Source organism: Acanthaster planci, linkage group LG17 (assembly GCF_054643075.1).
Source record: "Acanthaster planci isolate LZ-2023a linkage group LG17, COTS_SCS, whole genome shotgun sequence".
In the NCBI taxonomy this organism is placed as follows: Eukaryota; Metazoa; Echinodermata; class Asteroidea; order Valvatida; family Acanthasteridae; genus Acanthaster; species Acanthaster planci.
The window spans coordinates 9,154,049-9,178,486 of record NC_141793.1 but is presented as its reverse complement, the minus strand read 5'-3'; the positions used below and the strand labels follow the sequence as shown (position 1 = coordinate 9,178,486).

At 39.9% G+C, this 24,438-nt stretch overlaps 1 protein-coding gene and 1 long non-coding RNA gene across 6 annotated transcripts; one reads left to right on the top strand and one right to left on the bottom strand.

The window, feature by feature from the left end:
* Positions 1-376: 376 nt before the first annotated feature.
* On the bottom strand, positions 377-24,438 carry LOC110985534 (ATP-binding cassette sub-family C member 9-like). 5 transcript variants are annotated; one of them, XM_087147746.1, is made up of 33 exons: positions 24,270-24,438; positions 23,948-24,023; positions 22,744-23,352; positions 22,060-22,293; positions 20,521-20,709; positions 18,651-18,806; positions 18,340-18,495; positions 18,078-18,212; positions 17,583-17,745; positions 17,045-17,085; positions 16,252-16,494; positions 15,454-15,654; positions 14,932-15,010; positions 14,438-14,543; positions 13,989-14,087; positions 13,475-13,640; positions 13,133-13,270; positions 12,527-12,710; positions 11,933-12,138; positions 11,544-11,707; positions 11,043-11,112; positions 9,877-10,034; positions 9,121-9,213; positions 8,660-8,762; positions 7,322-7,435; positions 6,239-6,350; positions 5,710-5,837; positions 5,525-5,603; positions 4,991-5,099; positions 4,533-4,636; positions 3,993-4,126; positions 3,097-3,159; positions 377-2,713 (listed from the first exon to the last, which is right to left on the bottom strand). In XM_087147746.1, the coding sequence occupies exons 3-33, from the start codon at positions 23,344-23,346 to the stop codon at positions 2,579-2,581; spliced, it is 4,665 nt and encodes a 1,554-aa protein (XP_087003872.1). In that variant the 5' UTR covers positions 23,347-23,352; positions 23,948-24,023; positions 24,270-24,438; the 3' UTR covers positions 377-2,578. The 5 variants fall into 5 exon arrangements, 2 of the variants coding, with proteins under 2 accessions (XP_087003872.1, XP_087003871.1); XM_087147745.1 differs by lacking the exon at positions 24,270-24,438 and having other exon boundaries at positions 23,948-24,159; XR_015428121.1 differs by lacking the exons at positions 377-2,713; positions 24,270-24,438 and having other exon boundaries at positions 3,993-4,230; positions 23,948-24,163.
* On the top strand, positions 19,314-21,390 carry LOC147796333 (uncharacterized). Its single transcript, XR_015428124.1, has 3 exons — positions 19,314-19,423; positions 19,952-20,032; positions 20,298-21,390. It is a non-coding gene; the product is annotated as an uncharacterized LOC147796333 (long non-coding RNA).

Genomic DNA, 24,438 nt, shown 5'->3' with positions numbered 1-24,438 from the left:
TCAAGAGAGTCAGGGTCAATTAAGCGAAAGGTTAATTACCGTCACAGCGATCTGAGCTCATCAAAGGAGCCTCAATGACACAATGACAACACGACTGCCTTCCAGCTGTCACCCCACTACATGTAAGTGCTTACAGACGAGAAGCAATCCAACAGCAAAGACCACTAGCTCGCAGCCTAGGTTCACCACGTACACTCAGCTCTATCATTTTAACTATTCTAGACCTACATGTAATGCAGCTCACTTCATGTACTACACCTACCGGTTGTCGCAGTGTGTCCACACGCAGCGCTCCACACATCGTTCAGCGATGCTACGACAACACGACCTTCCAGTGAACTAACAGTGCACGCACAAAGCACACCGCAAAGGCTGATTGGTCCATGCAAGTGTTGATAATTTATGAATTAGACTGGCATCCATGCCTACCCATGTTTCGTTACAATACTTAGAATTTTCTTCATTCATGTGAATAATTACAGAAGATAAAAAATATGTAAATGTTTAATTTTTTCTATAGAAGACATAAAGTTAAGAATTCTGGAATATTACCTGAGCCTTACTTTTGCAAACTCGTCTTGATTACAAACCATACATACTGAGGTATACTAAAAAAAAAAAATACGGGTGATCCTAAAATAAACTTATTCAAGGAGCATACACCCAGGTCCACAATTCAAGTGAACATTTTGCACTGTGTCACTCTTACCTTGCGAGTAATCAAAAATGAATTTGTAACACCTGAAAACACGCTAAAATAATGTCCTTTCGTAGGAAATAGGGGTGCAGGTTAATGATTAACTTCAAAACTTTCTTGGCTTGTGACCTCATACGTTATTTCTGAATGATAACTTAAGACACACCTCATGAGTATCCAGTATTCGAAACTATTACCCCCTTAACAGAAAGATAACGTTTAACATTGTAACCACCATTCGGGAAGGAATGGGTTTAGCCTTGATTTTAGTGAAGGAAATACGTCACACGGGGTCACAGCTAACGACGCGCAGGGTATTGTGGGTAAATTTATGCCTGGGTATCGAGCTTGCTCACTGTGGCAGTTATCAATTCGATATTTTTTTTTGTCTTCTTCCTTACTGTTGAAAATACTCTCACCACACTTTATTTAATAAATTCATCCCAACTTGATCAAGATAACCAATACGTGTCGCCAAAGGACACGTGGTCAATGATACTTAGTGAGAAAATAAATTACCTTGATTGTACCAAGGCTACGTTTTTCTCATATAAGACAACACTTTCACCTGGGCTAAGCATTGCCACTGGCTAACCAAAAACGGAAATGACGCTTCGCTGACAGGAAGTGACAACCTCGCCTTCAGAGGTCGTGCACAACGTAGCCAATCACAGTGCAAAGCAATCGGCCCTTCCCAGCGCCCTGTTTGGGCACTGAGCGACGAGCGAAATGCCGGATTTTCATCAATGGAAACTTTGAGACGCTTGATGGAGACAAACATATTGGTCCTTTTTGCCAGTTCTGAGTATGCGCGCATTGTTTTGAGCATGCGTGCACAGTTCTGATCACGTGCAATACCTTGAATGAGGACCAGTATCTCTATTGCTACGAGCGTCTCAACGTCTTCCGCTGCCTCTAAACAGTGCTGCTGTGAACATAAATCTTTATTTCCGAATTCGGAGACACTGTATCTCAGTCCAGGCCGACAATGCTCTCAGGGTCATTTATTGTTGAAATAAAATGCTTTTTTTTAGACCAGCGCCCAAACATGTCTAGGTGTCAAATGAGAACACTTTTTTGTTTGTCATACTGTTGTTTCGGTGGTGCAATAGATCTACAGATACGCTATCAGGAATTGTAGATAGGCACTTTTGTAGATTTTAAAACTACAAGCAGAAAACGGGAAACAGAATTACGCCCGTAAACAAACCTTAACATGGACGTATCCAAACTATTTTTAAATTAAAGATAATATTCCATGTTCTCGTTAGAGGTCACACCACTCAAAGAAAGGATATAGTCTAAATTTTGGTCACTTTCATATTCTGTAGCTGCGTCTGAGCTACATGAGGTGAAACACAGCTGTTTGGGAAACCAAGATGGCGGGAAGCTTACTTCGATGGTTTCAGCCAAATATGCCTACCAGTGTGAGGCAACCTGTCCGGGTACCATTATACAGAAATTCGTGACTTCAAAATATCTTTTAGTCACCATCCTTGGAAAATGCAGTGACGTATTTTTGTGATGTGAGAAACTTTCTATCAAACTGAAGGAAAAAAAGAAAAAATCATATCGACAATGTCTCACCTGACATTGTGTCATTAAAACGGAAACAACAGTTGTAAGCAAAAGATAAAGTACGTTTAAGTTACTGCAAAGAGTCTGCTCTTAGATTTCACAACAGTTTGAAAGGGCATGTGGCAGTTTCTGACAAGCGCGATTTTCAACTGGTCCAATGTAATGACCCGTCCAAAAGTCACAAATCAATTTCACTCATTACAAGTTGGTTTATAGTTTCAGAATGTACATGGGCATGTAACGAAGGGTATCTGTCGTATCATAAACTGACTGAATTGGTGCCAATTTTTCGTTCCCGATCCCTCATTCGTCACCGACTAGCGAGGTAAAAAAGCCACACTCGTCCGCTAGAAGTTCCTCGGGGCTACCAAACTCCACCATACGACCCCCGTCCAACACGATGATCTTGTCCGAGTTTCGAATGGTTGCTATGCGGTGCTTTTAGAAAACAGAAAAAGGAACATCATGAAAATTTGCACCTATGTGACATCTGCAATATTGGTTTCTAGACTGTCTCTGTTTTTCCCTGGGATTAAAACCGATGGCCGCATCACTGAAAGAACAGACTTACTAGTAAGAGCATAATTTTAATAACCCCAAAATGTGAATCCTAAATTAATTTGTAGGTTTTATGCACTTTTTTTCTTTCAAGCAAAGCTTTGACTGTTTTCCGAAGAACACAGATAAAGAATTGAGTTGACGTCTTTGGTTTTTTCCAAACTTGTCCGTCCCCTTTGTATATTCAGAAGTTTTTTAATAAAAAAATGAATTAGCAAAACTTTATCTCATTCATTATTGTCAAAGTACTCTAATAAACCTACCGCAATAGTTAAAACAGTTCTATCCGCAAATGCCGTAGCAACAACATTCTGTAATGTCTTGTCCTGCAAGGAATCATGTACAAAATTCCACTGGCAGTTACTTTTAGAAACTAAGACGAAAGGTAATTATTTATTAGGCATATTAATAAAATATTCGATCAAAACAAAATAACAAAATAAATAAACGACCAAAACAAAATACCCAAACAGTGTACATATGAGCAACACAAAAATTATAAGGCCGAAAAAAGAACAAAAAAGAGACAAATAGACAGTCGTAGTGACCATGGGCGAACATCAACTGAATACAAGGACATGGCTTGTGACTCTTGTTTAGGTCAGGGACTGCAAACGTAAAATAGCTACTACTACCAGCGGGTAATTGAGAGATTACAACCACAGTGCCCTGATGAAGAAAAATAATGGCCCCACAATACTATAGCAGATTTAAAGTACACAGTAAAGAGTCCACTCCTTTAGAGCTGTAGATTTAAACGACCCCTTAGCATTCTTACACCTGCTATACCTTTTACGACTTTCTCATCGATAACCTTTTTCTTATCAACTTAAATTTGACTAGCTTCAATCGCATTTAAAACTAATGACATGTTAAGTGTCACCAAATGAAAGTTACTGCTTATGAATAATTGACACGACTTCTATTACTGTAGTTGATTTTATAAAAATCAAAGTTATGTTTTTTGCTGTACGATGTAAGCCTTTTGTTTACTGAGAGTTGGAACTGTAACTTTATTTAGAACAAACAGAAATTTAAATGACCTAAATATTCAATTCTATTCTCACATAAATTATGGAGTTTGTTTCCATGAATTTAAAAGAACATTAGTAAATTTAAGCCAAGGCATCCGGCATGGATAAATTTTAAAACAAGTTACCGTTTCCATGTCTACTGAAGCCGTGGCTTCGTCCATGATGAGGATGCGAGACTTTCTGAGGAAGGCTCGAGCCAGGCAGAACAGCTGCCGCTGACCAACGCTGAAATTCTCACCGCCTTCAGTCACCACTGTATCTGTGGTGAGGATTCAAGGCAGAGATCAAACTCCAAAACCATCACACCCACTAGACCACCGGACGACTTCGACTTTCCACCGCTTGGATTATTTTGGCATTTCACTAAGAGTAGCAATAAAGTAGCAACATGACGACAATATTGACAATTGTTTTTGGGAAGCTGAAGGCAAAAAACGACAAGGACCAGGGGAAAAGCTGAGCTCGGCTTATGTTTCCCCTCTGCTTCTGGTTCCCTGTTTGTTAGCTGCCACTATTGACAAATTTTTTCACTTCTCAGACCGTTCTCAGGTTTTTAAAAATAGTTTCCAAGGTAAACAATTCTATGTTTGACCCTTGTAAGTCCTGCGTTACTAGAGACTCATTTCAAACAAATTGAGCAAATGAACTTCCAATCTGTAACCTACCGAGTCCCCCGTCCAGTTGTGAGACGACATCTTTTAGCTGTGCAATCTCAAGGGCGCGCCACATTTCGTCGTCTGATACCTTCCCTTCAGGGTCCAAATTTGTCCTTACAAAAACAGACTTCAGGTGATTGTTTTGTGAAAGTAATAAAATGTTGTGGGGAAAACTATCAACGACAGGCATATGTAGGCCCTACAAAGATGGCTAACTACTGAGAGTTACGTGCAGCTACATCGCACTGGTACCCATCATCACTTACAAAACCATATCTATTGTTTTCTACCAAGGTATACACAATGGAAACCAAATCTTGAACTGATATGCTAGACTGGCATTTCTGAAAATAGCACACGCCATCCTCAGATAGTCCAAAACAACTCACCACAATCTGAATTTGAAAAAAAATCCTGATAAGAAGCATAAAAAGTAAAATGGATTGGTTGGCCATGAAGAGATTTACCTAACAGGTCCAGTAAACAGCACTGGGTCTTGAGGGATGATAGATATTTTGCTTCTGAGTGTAGTCAATGGTACAGCCATTATATTCACACCGTCAATGAATATCCGACCTGAGGGAAGGAAAATCGAAAATAAACCCAAATATGCCAACTACAACTCATATTCGTACTATATCCAAGGTTATTTATATTGAAAGTGCCATGTTATCATTCGGTATTATTAACTATTACGTGACGCCTTACTATCACATTTCTTAAATAACTTGAAGGCAGTAATTGTATTTTAGTAAAACCCTTGGATAAATCCTTCCATATCAATAAAATGTCGCCATGAGTAAGCGTTACATATGAGAAGGTTAAAAAGGGTAAAGAAATCTTCCAAAATGTCATAAATAGGAACACTCTTACTGGGACCAACCACTGATTTCAAGAGTTCATGACAAGGTTTTCACAGGTCATTAACGCTGGACAACACCTGAATTGCAGATAGACAGTTTTCGTACAGTGCAATCTACTCATTACGCATGACAAGATACCTTCAAAGATATCAATGACTCTCAGCAATGCCAAGGTCAGGGACGACTTGCCACTTCCAGTTCGGCCACAGATACCGACCTGGGAAAAAAGGAACCAAACACAATCGTCAGCTATTTCTCCGACTTGGGGACGAGGAGATCGCTAATCACGAGACTGGCTAAGTATTCGCTATACTTCTCCTCACCTTCTCCCCTGATTTCAGGTACACTGACACATTCCTGAGCACAGCTTCAAGATCTTCTGCATATCGGACTGAGACATTGTCGATGTGTATCTCTCCACTATGAGGCCATCCAGATGAAGGTTCGGCACCTGATTTCAAACAATATGATTTAAGCCAGAATGAATATAATGGAGAACTTGGATGGCACAAATTTACTGTCAAGTAGAACATAATTGTAAAAGCACGATACTCAGTCACAAACATCATATTTTATTTGTCTCAGTGATCAGTTGGACTTGTCTGTGGCTTTCTACAAAATGTAAAGTTAACATCCAATCTGACATTCAACTGTATATAATTTTAAGCTCATGCTGTATGGAAACACCAAGTATCGTCTAATCTTATTGTGATGCACAATGCTCATAGCAGACTAGCTGCACTGATCTCAAGGAAATGTCTCCATGTGGCTTTACAGATCGTTGAATTCCGTGCCCTTAAAGAGACTGATGACAGCGTTGACAGCAAGAGAAAAGGAAAAATGCGATCTTGCCTGAATAGTCCTCCCGGTCCACCTCGCTGAAGAACTGAATTCGCTCCACGGCATTCATCTGCATCTCCACCTCAGTCCGATTTCTCATGAGATAGTTGAGATAGTTCGACATCTGCAAAGAAGGGATATTTTGAATGCCAACTTGACAGCCTTTTAAGCCATCAGAGCCATGGTTCTTTTTAAGTGTAGGCTTAGATCAAGTTCTGAAAATGAATCGCTGGTGTTATGCTCAATCTCCCTTCTGTCTGTCTTACTAATTAGAATTCATAAATAACTGGGACAGTTCTTCTATACTTATGGCCAAAATCCGTCATGTGACCGTGTATTAACATGTGACAATGACTGCTGAGAGGTAAATGACTGCTGCGTAAATCATGTGATAACACATGGTTACGAGACAGTTCAATTGGGTCTGATTGGTAAGAAGTCTGTGTGCACGCGATGCGCCATGCGCGCCAAGTTCATTGAAGGGGATTCTGTTCTGGACAACTTTCAAAAGGAATATACCATAAAATGGACGGGGGTGTTTGGGAAAATGAAAGTAAAGTTTTAAAACAAAACCGTTGGAAATCCATCATATCTTAACTTTGTTTGACTTTCGGAATTAACAGGTATTTATGAATGGGAATAAATATGTGCTTGGCTAGTCTTAACTAACGTTTAAGACCGGCTCAGGATAATGGATGAGACAAATGCCGGAGCAGTATTTTTGACTTGAGAATAGTCAGCAAGTTTTGGACGTTTGTTGAGATGCCCTGATTAATGCTTTCACAGAATACTAGATTCATACATTATGCCAACCAAACCCCTGCAGTTTTGGGCGGGTCAAAGTGATTACGGATTGAAATGCTAGGTATCTGATAGACTATACTTGGCAAAACGAAAGATATTAAAAAAAGAGAGAACGAATAGAACATTTTACAAAGTTCACTGTTTGAGCACTTTTACATTTATAACAAAGCAAGAGGCCCTGTATTTTTGTGTCTGCCTATTATCACTTCCACGCATAAAATAGCACAGAAACCAAACCAATTAGGTACATGTACATGCGGTTTATCTTAACTTTAATAGTCGTACACTTACCTGCAGGCTGTATGCAGAGCTCAGACCCACCAAGCTGGGATTAATACCAAATGAGAGCGCGCCAATTAACGTGGATCCAGTCGAGAGAAGCACAAACAGAACTCCAAGGGCGTCCTGGGTAAAGAATGTACGACAACAGAACTTAAACTTCAAATGCACTTTAAGTAGGCCTTTGTAGACTGAGTTCTGATTTGACACACTTGATATATATATGGGACCAACTGTTCTAACATGTGCAAAGTAAGGTGGAAAAATTTACTTTCTTTGTAGTGATGGACGATCTCTTTCTGCTGTTATAGCTTTCAATAATAACTTAAAGCCTCGCCAAGGTTGCATGAAGTCGATCATCAAACACTCTTGCCATCTGTACAATGGCACATCCGTATCGGCTATTACTGTTACTATTGGATAACTATGTAAATATAGACGTTGAAACAATGTTTGTGACCTGACATCCGAGCAAAACATGCAATTTAGGTATTTCATATCGTGACATAAAATGAAAAAAAATTTTCAACGTCGGATGAACGTCTAACTCCCTACACCGAATCAACGTTACCGTTTTGGCCCTAATGTTGAATAAAGATTGAACTTGGGTGGTTAAAATTGCTACCTAATTTCGACAATATATTAATCTAGGGTAACTGTAAAAAATACAGAAGTTGAAAAGAACACTTCCGACCTTACGTTGACAAAACACTCAATTTAGGTTGCCCATTTCGCGACATTATATCAACAAATATTCAACGTCGGATGCCCGTCTAACCCCGTATACCGAATCAACATCATACTCTTAACGCTGATTAAGCATGGGATTTGGGTTGTTGAAATTGCGACGATATTCCAACAATAAAATATTAATGGATAACTGTGGGAATATAAAAGTTGACGTTTGCAACCTTACATGGGCTAAACATTAAATTTAGGTTGTTAATATCGCGACACGATTTCACCAATAACTCAACTATGAATAAACGTCAATAGCATTGGATCATCAGCATTGGGTAAATATTTAATTGAGTTTGCTAACGTCGCGATCAATTTTAACTATACTTCCAATGTTTAATAAACGTCTTTTTGAAACGTCAGAACTACGCCACAAAAGTGATGTTGACATAATGCTGGATTATAGTTATCGACGTTGAAACAACATGCCAACCAGATTCCAACCAAACTTCAACGTTAAATTACGTCGTGTGCTTGCTGCGAGTCTCTCATTTGCAGTGATGCAGGTTCATTAATTGAAATCAATGCAAACCTGCATGTTAAGTTACAGTGAGACAAGCAATATAATAACTTTGACTGTGAAGGCAGGATTTGTCTTCTGGAATAACTTACAAGCCGCACTGCCAGCCATCTCGCCCCCATCTGCACATAAAGGAACGCCGCAGTGTTTCTGTCGATTCGAGCGAGAATGGTGTTGTAAAATCTATTCTCGCGTCTGTAAGAAAAATGAAAACGAAAAGAAAACAACCAGTGGCTGTCTTGGCAAGAACATGGGGCTCAGTTTGACAATTGTGAAATCTAAAATTATCTATTTTAAAAAAATAGCAACATTTCAAATCTATAAAAACCTGAAACTCAACAGTTCACTCTCCGAAGTAGAAACGTATAATTGTGGCACAAATGTGACACACATGTTGAAACAATAACTGAAGTGATTATTTTATCATAATAAACGAAATAACAAAATTAAATCCAAATCTGCTCGACCTATTTCTAATTGTTACCTATAGCGCTTTCTTTGGCGTTTATGATCAAAGTACATGGCCTAGCCTAGTGTAGGGAAACCCTTATACCTGTAAGCTCGGATTGTAGTCAGTCCACCGAGACTCTCCGAGAAGTACGAAAAGACGGGAGATTTGCTAATGCTCTCCAATCGTTGAAGCTCTCTGGGTATAAAAATCAATACAGTCCAATTACTTTTCCTCAGGGATGGTTTCCACGTTGGTGATAAGGACAGTGCTTGCAAGTTACGTCCTTTTTAGAATGGATTTCCCACTCCGTTTGCCAAATACACTGTCTCTGAACCAACAATACCGTGTCCTCTAGTTAAACAAACCCAATAGAATTGGTAACTATAGTTTGACTATCTTTCAGGTATCTTTTCCTCCATATTTCTTCGCCCATTGCTTAAATAAGCGTGTAAGGCTCTTTCTGTTTATACCATTTGCTATTCTTGGAAATAATCGTTGCAAAATCTTGCACCGTGGCTTTTGGAACGATGACTTGAAGGCTTTGCCTCTGTGGCGTTGTCAGTTCAGCGAATTAAATAACTGAACATTCGCTGAGTCACGCATGGAAAATGGCTGTCACTTTCGATCAACTCGAACCCCCGCTGCAGGGAATTAAAACTAGCTCACCCAAAGAATCAAGCCATAAGTTACATACTTTTTCCTGACCATTATATGGTCAGTTAAAAGTGTATCTTATCAAGCAGTATAGTTGTAGCTATTAGTTGTAGCTATTATAGGCGGTTGAAACTCGGGGGAGCTGAGGTAGATGCAGGCTTTAAAGACACATTGTTCAGGAAAAGTACTTAAAACGTCTCTTACCTAGAAGTGGTCAAGTAGTACCTCTGCAGTATGTAATACACAATGGCTATTGGGATGACGAACACAAGGAAGATGGGCATGACCACGCCCACTACAACCACGGACGCTATAATCTGCATGATGCTGACGACGAAAAAGTTGTACGTTTCTGGTAGTCTCTGGTTAATGGGAGTGAGAAAAAATACAAATGCCATATTTAGTCTGAGCACGCTTTTTAGACCAGTTTCCATCAGGAACGCAAATGTGATTAGGCCTAAGAACTTTGTTCCTCTGAATTTACTGCTTGTTCATTTCCCAAAGCTCAAACTTGCAAAGCTTCAATACACAAGTCCTTTTCCTTAATTTTGCTGTAACATTGTAAAATAGGCCAAAGCTGAGGTTATGAAGACCTTTTTGAGTTGAGTTTCATTACAATATGAATAGCTGACTGTACATAAATGCATTCGTGTGTGTTACACACAATCTTCCTTCTAGTAATCATCAGACTTGAAATTGATTTCAGAGCCCATTCACTCCTTTTCAATGTTCATTTTACTGGTTTTAGGGGCAGTGTAGTGCCACGTTCACTTTTGTGCTACTGCCGATCTAGAAAAAAAAACTGTGAAGTCATTTCAGGAAGAGACATCGTCAGTGTTACCCTGGCAGAGTTGGCATTCTGCAGCACGTACTTGCAAATAGATTGAGTGCTTTACTATTTGAAACATTAGTCTCTTTGCTCATTCTTGGCTGTTTTGAGTGAAGCGAGTAGGCCCTTGAGCAAAGTCTTCTTATAAATACTTTTATATAAAAGCCAATTTGGAGCACAGTATGCAGTGTGGTTTTCACAGCAACAGTGACCCAATTTGTCAAGAAAAGAGTTTGAAATTGCACGCTTCAAGAATGTCCACTAACGGGAATGTTCAGGAGGAGTAGAAAGCGTCTCAAAAGCGTACATAAGTACAATCCATATTACGGGCCTTTTGAATTTGGAAGAAAACATTTCGGCTGAATAGAAGTACAGCTGCAGGTGCACGTCAATAGGGTTAACAGACGCTTTGAAAATAACCAGTACAGTCAATCAAACGGGGGAAATACCTCAATTGCAGAGGTAAGGCTTTACAAACAACATAACAAAATGATTATATCCAACAGTTGCATTTATATATTTTTTTGACTGAAATACTCACATAATCCATCATCTGGGTGTCATTAGAAAATCGATTCAGGATCCGACCAACGAGGGTAGTGTCAAAAAACCTGGTAAAAACAACGAAGCACATCAAAAGCATGATTAGAAATTTCAGTTTTGTTGTCCAAACACAGCCTTAATAAAATTCATTACTTTTAACCCCAAAAGTCGTCTTTCTAATTTGCCGTTCGCATTATTTGCTGCCGAAAGTTGATTGACATAAAGGCAAGACTAAAACAAGGAGAACCATGCAGAAAGAGACAGGATTAACCTTATCTACAATCGTTTCGGACACATGAAAAGACACTTCATTTTCATTTCAACATGTCATTTCTCCATCCAGCGTCTTCATAGAAACGCGTGTAGCCTGTGTATAGATGATCGCATACATTATCGTTTGCCACAACTCAGTGGTCCTTCCTGAGAAATGAACCCTTGTCAATAGCAACTAGCAAATGCATATCAGCTTTTAATCTGCGAGTAATAACGTGTGTAGTACCTCATTGGTGCACGTATGATATTCCTCAGCATTCTCAGGTGTAAGCGCTTGGCGGCGACTACGAATGACAACATCAACATCGCAGTTGATAGCGCTTGACTTACTGCCACCGAGACGGACAGGCCTGCGTAGCCAACAAGATACTCGGTGTAAGTTCTTGCAGTCTGAAACAGAAGTGAAAAAAAATTATTAAGTACACTTTGAACAAAAAACCTAATATTTCGAATTTCAGAAAGTTACGTATTTTTGTTACATGTTAGAGTTTCAAGAAATTAAAACACTTCCAATTTTCAAGTATTGCCAGTAAACCTGGGAATTGCTGGTCTTGCGCAATATAGAACAAAAAGACTTGTTTGAAACATTTTTGTTTGGAACGATTTCTCTCTAACCTCGTTGGATAAGCCAGCTTCAGACCATTCAGAGAGCCAGAAGTTGGTTGTAACAGACACTGATGTTTGTAGTGCCACAACCACTCCGACTAAGAGGATTAAACCCCAGCCAACGCTCCCCAGCAGGTACAGGTACGTCTTGTAAGACACCGATCCACGCACCATTTCTTCCTTCTCTATCAGCTGTCCATCCCCTTCGGCGATTTCTTGAGACGGAACACAAAAAAAGGCAAGTCAATTGCTTCAAGTGGAATGCTTCGAGTTTGTGACACAATTTCACAAAGTTTCATTTCATGATAGCGTGAAGGATATGACAAACACCTAATAAGAAATTTCTTCCTGAAACATTTGCGCGTTGTGTCTTTCATCACACCAGATACACGGTTTTGTTGCTTAAATTCTTAATGCAAATCTAACAATCGCGACGTCGTTTTAATAATAATATTTTGATGGCATTTGTGAGGGATCCATCACGCTTTGCAATTGAATTGACACCAAAACGTTTCAAAATTTCACTTTATTCATAAAATGAAATAATGAATAAGCGATATTTTGTGATGGAAATCAAGAATCTTAAATGATAATGCGACAAACCAGCTGATGCAATGGAAACGTTTCGTTTCAACTTCAACCGTTCATCTTCAGCACTCTCCGCCTGATCATTATCCCATCCCGCCGCTGACACCTGTTTAATCTCTTCGTACATCTCGGGATCTGCCTCGATGATGTCGTCCAAACTCCCACTAGCGGCAATGGTGCCATCTTTCATTTCAAGTATCTGACAAAATGTTATAAAAGTACGTAACAAATGCATCCCTTTATAATGCTACCTTGATGTACCACAAAAACAAAGGTCAAACTTTATGTCAATCATCAAGGATGCAGTTCGTCGGACTGTCAAGAAACGGCATTTTATCTCGTCAAAAATATATTGCCAACAATCTATATTTTCCAAAGTAGAAAGAAATTGCGTAGTTTCAGATATTCTTTATAATTTGTCCGCCAACATAATTTCCAGATGCTAGGTATACATGTACACGTATTTAACTTTCTGAAGAAACTACCAATTTCTTTTCAATACAAAATAAGGTGAAAATAACGCAGGAGCTATATTGCACCTGGTGGCACATGTTTCACCCCCATATTAGGTCACGTTTTAGTTTTTGCGAGGGTTTACAACTAAAGTTGATGAACTTTTACCAAGTCGGCCCTACTGAGATACTGCAGTTGGTGGGTCACAAGAATGACAGTTTTGTTGTTACGGACGAGTTGTTTTATGACGCCTTCTTCAAACAGTTGACGGCCGACGTGCACGTCCAATGCCGAAAGCGGGTCGTCCTGTGAGTTGAAATTCATGCAAATTGAAATAAAAGTGAAATAACTATTTCATGGAAATGAAATAAAATGGTAATAATCTAACAGACAATTGGTACTTTGGATTTCCATTACAAAGAATTGAAACAGCTAAATTTACCCTCCAAGGAAGCTGCCGTTACTGTTATACCAAACTATGTCCAAATTTAGCGGATTTAATCGATTTACCAAAATGACGACGTCGCTGTCAGCGTATATCGCTCGCGCTACACTGACACGTTGCTTTTGACCTCCGCTCAAGTTGATGCCTTTCTCGCCAATTTCAGTCTTGTCTCCAGCCGGTAAAATGCCAATGTCTGGTACAAGTGCACATGCATCTAAAACACTGCAATACCTGTACGTTGGAGAATAATGTTATAACTTGTGACTGTAAAAGGTCCTGACGATGCTGTTCTAAATATCCAGACAAGAAATAAAGGCCTCATTTCTAATAAATTCCTTTTTTGAAATTTGGTGCCCTCGACCCCACACCATGACGCTGAGGCTGTTACGTAATTCAGGTAATACCATAAATATATTTTAGCCAGTTTCCGAAGAAGGGCATTATTGACAAAATATTTGTTGATATAATATTCATACTAATTGCTTAGCCTATTGATACTGGATGACCCATAATGGGCAATACCAGCAAAAGTACTTTCTGTAAAATAAAAATTAACAAAAATTAAAAGCCCGTAGATACCGTTTCTTGTCAATCTTTGACGAAAACAGAATGTTGTCTCGCAGAGAAGCATTCATTAGCCACGGTTTCTGAGCTGCGAATGCAACACGCCCTTTTTTTCTAGGTCATAAATTTAAAAAAATAGATTAAATATCCAATTTATGGAAAATTTATATGGTCAGAAAGGCAGAAGACTATCAATAAGTGCTTTGCATTATATTTACTGAGAACAAGTAGATATGCAGCGAAAGACTTTGAAATGGCATTTTAAGAGAATTGCATCATACGCCACACATTTCATATTCATACAAAATCAGCAAGAAAACACGTTCAGTCCGTCGTTGGAAATTGCAAGCTTCAAAAAGAAAAGGATGTGCTAACCAAAATTAAAACAAGACGCTAACATTTGCAAACGGTTTGGGGATGTCTTCTTTGAACAATGATAAACACATGCGCATGCATGTACTTACTCATTGATGTGAACATTCCCAGAGAGTGTTGTCATTTCATTTAAGATGGCAGCTAAAAGCGATGACTTTCCACTTCCAACTGCGCCAATCACCATGGTCAATTTGCCTGTTGAAGTTTTTTTATTAATATGGAATTTCAACGTCGTTTAAAATTAGGAAAAATTACCCACACGAGATGTGTCTACACTGGACCCTTCGTTCGGCATAGGAGAAATATTAACAACCATTTAAGTACAAAACCTTTATTTTTTAAAAATCACTTGAGAATTATATTCCAGTTAGTTTGATTAGAGTGAATGTTACCCAGAACATGTACGGGCTGACAGTGTCTTTTCTGAGTGTAAAACAACACGTCTCGAACTAAGCGAGGCCAAATAGAAGTTAAGCTCTTGATTTCACTAAAGACCCGTCGTAAACGTTGTGTGATAATCCACATCAGGAGAAATTTGACACTGTTAAGTAATTCGTTCACATGCAGTTTTCCTTCCACTTACCAGCTGGTATCTCAACATTTACGTTGGACAAGGCAGGCGAAGTACTTTCTGGATTCCACGCAAAATTGCCATCAGTGATCTGAGTTTAAAATTTATAGAATTTCATTGGAGAGTTTGAAATTTAAATTTGCACAATCACTCTTTCTCATAATTCAAGGAAATCGCAATTCATTTTTTTTATTCCCTTATGGGCCAAATGACTTTAGAGTGGCGGCGGTCTTCAAAAACAAAAGCGCAAACACAACGTAACATTTCAAACTAAGAATGTAAACGGAAATTTTACAATCTCAACAGAAAGTCCCAACATCGGAGTTCACATTTGCACCCCTAGTGATACAATACCCATAGTAAATGGTGCAAACTTGCACCCCGGTTTGGGTGTTTGCACCCCTACAGGGGAGCATAGACCATAAACTGGGGGACAGACTTGTACCTAAATTAGTGCTGCTATTGTATCAATGAAAGGGGTGCAATTTGAACCTTTATTTCTATAAGTGAACTTGCCGTATCAAACTACCTTACCTTAATGGCTATTCCCTGATCTGAATTGCTCGCAGAAGCATCAGTCAACCGAGGCAGTGAGATTCCATTCAGCATTAGCGCCCTCTCAGTGTCACCTGTCTGATCATCTGAGTCGTCGGTCTTAGTGTCAATGGAGACCGTTGGCTCGCTCAATACCTCGTCCAATTTGCGAAACACTACCCGGCTACCATCACTGTACCTCTGAAATCAGAAGAATGAAATAGTTTCCCAACATGCAAATCTTTCCTTACACCTTATGAAAATTCTGATTGCAGCAGATGGCACAACTCAAACACCATGCCACTGAAGCATGTTATTTAATAATTGGCATTCATTGGTGTGCTCTGACGTAAAACTGCAGCAAGTAATTTTGGAGACCGCGTGGTCCGAAAAAATTATGTTCATGTATCTGCAAGTTGCTTTGATAACGATATACATTACATGTAGGTACTAGGCAAGATTTGCAATAGCTGAGGGTACACGTAGTTGCATCTCATTTCTCTTTAAGCCAGAAGGTATTTCAATATATACCGGTAATGCGGATATACACATCAAAATTTGAAGATAATCCATTCAAATGTACAATTTCCACTGTCCAGAATTGCCTTTTATGCTGAACAACACTTAGTGAAAACATGCAATCATTTTTAATGGATTGATTTGGTTTGGATATGCATGCTCCTCAAACACTACTTTGTATGTTTTTCGAGGGGTTGATATGGAAAAAAAGTCACATACTGTGCTTTAGGTTCGGAATAAGCATATGGTTTTCTGCTATGTTCAATAACAACTCATTACCTTTTTCTCCTTTGACAGAGGTTTTCCTTCCGTGTCCATCGGTACAAAACGATCTCCCTCTACTTCGGGCGCCAGGAGAAATTTTATAATTCGCTTGGAACTGACTATCGAGCCTACTATGTCCGACACCGACACAGGGATCATAAAGAGAGGGACCGCGATTAAATTGAAGAGGGACAGGGAGGAGAATGTGATATCGGGCGTCAATGGTCGTCCAGATATCGGCTCAAATGTTATAAACGCCTGGGAAGTAAAAAGATTTAAACCGTGAAACAAAATTCGCATCTACATATAAGAGATGTCAATAAGAATTAATATCGAGAAAATAATATTTTTACGATTGCTCATAGGACTCCCTTAAATGAATGCGCTTTTGTTTTAAAGGCTGACACGAAGTAAATTTCTATATCCCTCAATGCTCAGCTCAGTTGGGAATCTAGTATTTGGAAGCTTTAACAGCAGATACAAAGTAACAACTAAACTGAGTAACTCTGCGTTGTAACACGGTTATCGGCTGAACTACCTTCAACATAAATGGATATTCAACAGGATTCCAGTTGAGGATCTGTTGGGTTTCATACCAGATCTTTCGATTCCCATAGAGAAAAGCACATTCGTTACAGTTCCGCACAGCCAAACTGCTACAGGTGTTGATGACATCACCGGGTTATCCAACTAAGGAACCTGGGGATCGACTGCTTCCTAATTGTTGGATAAAATCTTAGCAATCGGGCCAGACATAGAGTTTTTACAAATGAATCGACAACGCAAATAAAACGGGCACTCTACTTACTACCAATGTGACCAAGACAGGGACACCGAAAGTGATGGACACTGCAACAAACATGACAAATTTTTGCGTTACCTTGCCAGATTCCGTGTACTCATTCGGCAAGTCTTCTGTTTGGTTTACTTTTGTTTTTCGAAAGACATATGCCTTCAAATTCAAATATGTACAATTTCAACTGAAAAATCCAAACAGACGTCAATTTGGCAAATCATTTGTACAATACGTAAGTTGCGAATTAATTACATGTATTGGGAATAAAAATGGCTTTATATAAATAAATTCTCATTTTCAAAAATAATTACCCACAAAATCCAAATCCTAAATCCAAGAGAGGTTACAAAATCAAAATGAAGCCACTTCACGTGCTCTTTTATGAAACTTTTGATATGATGTGTTCGATTTGTCTTTTAAAATTCGGTACAAATTAAGTAGTCGAAGACAAGGAAGGGAGCACGCACTTCAAGTTTCGTTCAACTTCGTCAGCGTGTTTTGCTATTTTGCCAACAGGTGGGCCTTAACGCACTTCATTAGTTTAGCTTACCCGAAGTTATCATGCACAGATTGATGTGGAGTAAGTTGCGTACTTCTTCCTTCCGAACTACCTCTATTGCCTTGCTGTACAACTCCTCCCACGCATACATCTTCAGTAGTTTAATTCCTTGCAGCAGCTCGTTGGTCAGCTTCAAACGTTTGTCGGAGCAACGCTGCAACGAGCATGAAGAAATTACTCTGAAGTGTTTATATTGCTGTTCTGTGGTTGGTTCGTTTCAAAGACCCTTATCCCATCGAGACTCCAAGGTATCTGTAGTAATCTTGTCATTTATTCAGTTAAGCCACTCATATTGCAAATCTGATAATTTTCGGTCACAGAGTCTTCCCCGTAAATGAACGTAACTACAACAGAGAAATAACATTGGGAGACTTGGTTTTCCGTCTAACGGTCTATTGGGAAGTTCCCAACAACTGAGGAAAAATCAGTTCGGGGCGTTTCCTTTTTTTTCCTTTGCTTTGTTTTTATACCAATTAAACAACTTACCAGAATAGCCTTCTGTTTGTCGGCCATAATAGCTGCAACTTTAAACTGAATCGGAAGAACGACTACGAACAAGGCTGCTCCAAGCAACGCCGAAAACCCAATTTCAAAGTACAGGAAGATGAGGATGATCACAATCTGAAAAGAGAAGAATTTTGGTAATCAGTGCTCAATAAAAAGATTAGACCCATAGAATATTATGCATTTAAAAATTACATGAGTGTTACTGATTGGCATAGCGCCGCGCGAGCTGACGAGATATTACCTGGAATGGAGCAGACCAAAGGAAGTGCATGGACTGCAACATCATCATGACGTTGGTGGCGTCAGCTGACATGTGGTTGGTGATTTGGCCCATGGTCATCTGGCCCCCAGTGGTAGCAAACGTTGCCAGTCGTAAAGCCTTCTTGTAAACCATGCTCTGGCAAGAGAAAGTGGGGAAACGACAGGAGATCCAAATCTCCGGATGACAGTGTACACGGATTAACTCACTGTCGTCGTCCTCTATCACTTCATATTTTAGTTTTAAAATCAGGAACAAATTTGAGTGGTCTTCTAACTTTGTTAAAGGTTTACCTGGATGGCCGCTCGGACGTCCACACTCAGCGTAAAGGAGAGTTTGAAATGGGCATTTATAATACACGCCCTAATCGACAACACCACGAACATCGTCACAATGAGAACGAAGCCATTTCCAAAGAAATCGTCGAAGCTCACGTAATGGGGTGGAGGCTAAAAGATAAAAGTGGAGAGAGAATGGCATTATATTCTACAGAGGATGCTTCTGTGTTGGTCACGATAAGTGGTTCTGGATGTTCCCTTTAGATCTAGGGCCAGTGGTGTCGTTGAGTTTGCGGAAGGAACTGGATACCAGCCCGAGACTTTCACACGTATACATGTACCTCCTTGTTTTGGACATTTTTTAAAAACCTGTTGGTACCAACGTTCAGGTTCAGTCTTTCGATTACGGTGTTCCATTAAGGCCATATTACACTCCGCTGTAAGAGAGGTGTTGCACTATGCGGTAAGAATTGTTTCACTGCGCTATGAGAGAAATCACCCTCGCAGTGAAGCAACTCTTATCGCGCAGTGAAACTACGTATGCGTGCGCGTTCCTTCACTAGCCCCTGGTTGTGTAGAATACCGAAATGACACTGATTGGCTATTCAGAATGAATATACATGAACGTACAGTCAGTCGGGTGTGTATTTCAAAAGCTGCGCGCTCGCACCCAAGTATTCTCTAGCAGGCCACGCACGCGTAAATCTGCGTCGCTCGTAAACATGCTGACTAAATATATATGTGCATTGTTAGGTTCCCAAGTGCAATCATGGTTGGAGCATGAAAAAGTAAGATTTTTCATTTTTCACGTTCGACTTTAATTTTTAGGCAATGGTTCGCATTACACCCAACAACATCCAAAAAGCACAAACATTTGTCAGACTTATGTCAAATACTCGCGTAAAGAATGGAAAACCACAAAATTACTTGGCAAAAGTAGCAACGCCCCACTTGTGTCAGTATGCAACTTGGGGTCAAATTTTATACCGTAAAACATTACTGTCAAATATACAGTATTATATTGCATTCACAAAAGCACAGTAAATACGTGTAACAAACACGTTTGTTTATTGTAAACTTCGTTTACAGTAGATTAATGTTGCAATAATACAGTATAATACTGTCTGGTCTTAAGATCGGCCGAGAACATAATCCTATTATATTCCAGGCATAAACAAGGTGGCCGTCAGTAATATATAAAGAGTCACTGGACTGTAGTGTCCTGAATGAAGCTGAAGCATATAATAGACCTCGATGGTAGTCCTAGTGAAAAACCTTTTCGTTGTTTGTACCTCTTTGCTCCGGTATTTTTTTAGCACAAAGAGAACAGGAATAAGAATCCGATTTGAATGAAATGTCTGGGGTCTGCAGCTGTTGGCAGCCGGTTGCGATCTATGGTAAGTCATTTTACCCCTGTGTGCCTCTCTCCACCAAGGAGTAAATGGGTACCTTTGAGGGCAGATATGGTTATGAGTAGCCAATTGAGCTGAAATGGCAGCATCAGGCTAGTATACCCAACTCCCAAAGGAAGCTGAGCTGGCTTCAAGAATGTTCAGATGTTGCCAGCCCAATGTGCTGGGTAAATAATAACAGCGCCTTGAGCAGCTTCAGGCTGGATATCGTTTGCGCTTAATAAATGGTCGTTGTTATTATTACGTACAGTGTACTACCGGGAGACGAAGAGGTACTGGTTAGCACAGGCAAGTCGTTTGGAGTGGGATAAAAACTTCAAACAAAAGGAAGCTCTTTTCGTCTCCACCTCAGATTGGGGAGTCTGGGGGCACAGTGTGAAGGGGCGGTGACGCACCAACTACCAAGAAAAGAATATAGCTAAATGACGGAACAACTACGTAAAAAGGGCATGCGATGTGCTGAGTGGACTTACCAGCTCGGAATCTACTGGGTAGCTGAGGGTAACAACATAGGATGTGAGAGCACCGATGCACAAGGGACCTACAAGATTTAAGACATCAGCTGCTATCTTCAACAGAGCAGAGACCAGCATAACAGACCAGTAGGCATCACAGTAGATCTTGAACATAGATGGTCTTGTGCCCTTTTTCTCAGCCCACGCCTGTGGGTTAAATGAATTCAAACCGAGAGAAGTGGAATTTCACAATCAGCATCTTTTCAAAAACTTATTTCCAATTAAATTTCTTAAAAAGAAAAATTCAATGAATATGAAAAAAAGGGAACGCTTGCAACACTGTTTTGAATGTACCTGTAGCTTGTGACTGGCGACATGAAAGCGCGACATTTTCATTTGAATGTTTGCCGACGGTAAATAATGACGAATGCTTAATATGCATTACAGCTTGTATTGTGAAAAGAAAATATGGAAAGTCTGCGTCAAATAATACAGGAATGGCAAAAAATTCATTTTGCCCTCTTGACCCAATATCTTTGATGGGCCACTTGGGATAAATATCATAATAAAAACAAAGAAGTAGGCCTACACAGTTGAATACTCTAAAGCTACCTTCAGAAATAACAATTCTTGCGTATGATTTTCCTTGAACACAAATTTCAAACTGAGAGAGGGCTAAGGCAAAACTATAATCAATTACAATTACACACTACTTCAGTTTTCGCTTGTGTGTGTTTATGAGAGGAAGGTTTTGCAAACACATGTGTAGCTGCACATTAGAAACAAGAATTAAAGGTACAAATTCAATGAAAGCTAAAACAAAAAATGTGACGACAAAATGGTTTGACTAAGAAAAATTATTAATAAACCAATTGTGATGTAAAGTTCTGCAGGAGTATGATACATATTACAGATGTACATGTACAATGTGTCATGAACATCACCCGTTAATTAATGCATTAGTGTCAGCACCCCCCTTCAATATTCCATGGCCAGGCAAGCCATCCCGTCCCCACCATCTCCCATCCTCCAGTCCTGGGCACAAGTATACACCACCACTTGTCAGACTAGTCTCAATGACGCTTGTTTCACCGTCTTCATATTGTGATTGTCGTCACGATGGACGGTGGAACGGGGTCACAGTTGAGATCCCTCCCAATGTATTGACGGATTTATACTTATATATACTTAAATATAAGTCAGTGGGTAACACGCGGCCTAGGAAAGTGTAGAAACGGCCTCGTAACCCTTGAATTGGCCCGCCAGCCAGTCTCCCTCTCTGATAACTGATAACCAACAAAATAACAATCCATAACTGTCAAGTGTTGCATTAAAATGGACTAGAAAATGTGGGGTTTCATTTAAAAACTCGATGGGTCGCAGCTTGATGCGTTTTACTTAGTGATGTGGTGCATGGGGTATATTTTTTCAAAACATGCACAGGGCATTCGTTACATAATAAGTGTAATTTTAGGAGGTTGTTGTGGGGAGGGTTTCTTGGTGAATATTTCTTGACCCTAGATCAAAAGACTACATTGGTAATTGTTTTCGTTTTACCTTTTCTCTGTCAAATGCTTCTTTGAACTTCCTGTGGTTGAAATCGGCTCGATGTCGTTCCGGAATGTCACCGAGATCATCTTGTTCCAGGGGTTTCTTGTAGCCTTTCGTGAATATCCAGTTCATCCACCAAAATGTTGCGTTGGACACGATGTTGACGTAATCATTTAGGAATCGCATGTTGCTGTTCTGAAGGTCCTCTATGACCTTTTTCCAATTACTACGAAACAGAACCTACCAAAAATGTTTTGGAAAATGCCGACAAAAGGTTTCGACGGAGTTTATTTTATATGAACTGCACGACTTTGAAATATCATTCAAACTTTTAAAACGTCTGTACTAGTGCTTGCAATATACTAGTACTAGCCACTGGGATAAAATTCTTCCTCTCTGTGTTGAAAAAGGGTTTTCATAAATATCGCAACAGATGGGTATTAAACAGGTGTCTGAATTGAATCTAACATCCAAGTTTCTAATGTATAGTTAGAAGGCCTTGATGCATGCATGTAAAAAAATACACAAAACAAAAAATAAATTCAAACGAATCGAAACATATCAAAAATGGACCACTTTATATCTGGGCTGCCTGTGTTCATCAGTTGTTAATTACGAAAATATAGCGTGGACAACTTCAGCTTACATGTACATGTAATCATTAAGGCATTAAGGTAAAGATGTTATTACCTTTATTCTGATCAAATTCATCACGTTAAGAAGGAAGGTGAAGTACGCAATCACCATGAGAACCGTCACATCGAATCGTAGCACTGTGAAATCGATAATGTTATGCTGCCTCAAGTTAACAAGGCGTAGCACTTCCCCCACCAGCGCCGAGATCCAGTAACACAGCAACGGGACAGACATGACCGGTAGCTGCCATTTCTCCATGTGATGGTAGTAAACCAGCGACATGAGCATTGCCACGAATGCAGCAGCGCTGGGGACGTAGTAGTGGGGCCGGGTCGAGTAGTGCCATACTCGGTACGTCTCATCCGTAAGAACCCCCTCACCAATGGATGCTGCTAAAACGGCCAAAGATAAAATGCCCACCAGCCACTTCACAGAGTGCCCAGGATAGCACAGGAGGTAGTTCGTCTTGGGAAGGTCACAGTACTTGCAGCAGAAGCCCAGCAGAAACAAAGCCAGAGCAGAAAAGATGATGAATGCTAGGTGAGGTAGCACAGCCAGCCCATTGATGAAGCATGTGTTGCTCATCCATTCAGCTGAGAGGTCGACCGAAAGGTCAGAGTTGTTACTTCCGCAGAACCACTGCCATTCCTCGTACATAGTGCACTATTTTGGGGGAGGGGAACACGGCGTTTCATTCAGCAAACCCCAGCTCCAATAAAAAAAACCAATGTCAACATCTCTTCTAACCATGACTGAAATGTCCTCAATGCCCCACCCATGCAATTTCCATCATGATGCACATGTACTCACAGTCACAGTCCTGGCTACTGCCTCTTAGACCGAAACGGCCGTTTTCGCATCGTTTTCAGCTCGTGTGGGGTTTGCAGTACTGCGTGCGCGTGTCTGACACGTCAGAGGTCAGTTGTTTATGTATACATATAATACGTGCTTTACAATGCTTTCAAGTACAAAAAAAGTACACAGAATTAGACTATACAGACGCTTTTATAACTTTACAGCTTATGTGTTCTGTTTCACAACCAAAAATAAGCAGCTTTTTGGCACTTTACACGGTTTCACATTGTAACATTTCTTCATTTGTTTATCTGTCAAAGTGCATACCCATGCAAACAAAAATCTGAAAAACAAATTGCATGTGCCCAATGAGAATAATAATTGAGAAGTGCCGTACTCGAGTCTTTAGATATTAAAAGTCTGAAAGTGGTTATATCCCACTTTTGAGCATTGGTCCACTTACCGTTAGAACTGCCAGCGTGCGCTGTCCAATTCTATAAAACAACAGGTTTTCCTCTGTAGCCTATTCGCACAAGATTCTGTGTGAAAATAAATATGGAACGAGGTGAACAGTTGAAGTTTGACTGTCTGTATGCGGGAGAGACTGCACAGTGTGTGGAACTTGTTATCATCGCTTCATGCGGCGGTGCACTCTCCCCAGCGAGTAAGAAATGTATTTATTGCAAGCGATGGTGTAATCGCTTGCATGGGAAGGTACGTTTGACCTTTTGTATACTGACAGCAATGAATATGAAAGAGCTAGGTTACAGGGGAAAATCCATTACCGTTTGACCTCTCAACCGATACAAATCATGTGTAGTCCGTACTAGTACTGTTCCTGTCTGCAATTAGGACAGTACCATCAAAAACTTTCCAAAGATGTTCTCATACATGTGTCCGTGTACCAGTCAACCAACTGCTATAGCTGGTCTATCTAGTAGTAGGTCGCGTTGT

What these genes read in the sequence shown, in the direction of transcription:
- LOC110985534 (XM_087147746.1), bottom strand. Translation starts at nt 23,346, where the DNA reads ATGTACGAGGAATGGCAGTGGTTCTGCGGAAGTAACAACTCTGACCTT. An exon ending in CTCTGTCAAAGGAGAAAAAG is followed by an intron (nt 15,655 to 16,251) that starts GTAATGAGTTGT and finishes TTCTGATTTCAG; the next exon opens with AGGTACAGTGATGGTAGCCG. An exon ending in ACAACTGGACGGGGGACTCG is followed by an intron (nt 4,127 to 4,532) that starts GTAGGTTACAGA and finishes TCCTCACCACAG; the next exon opens with ATACAGTGGTGACTGAAGGC.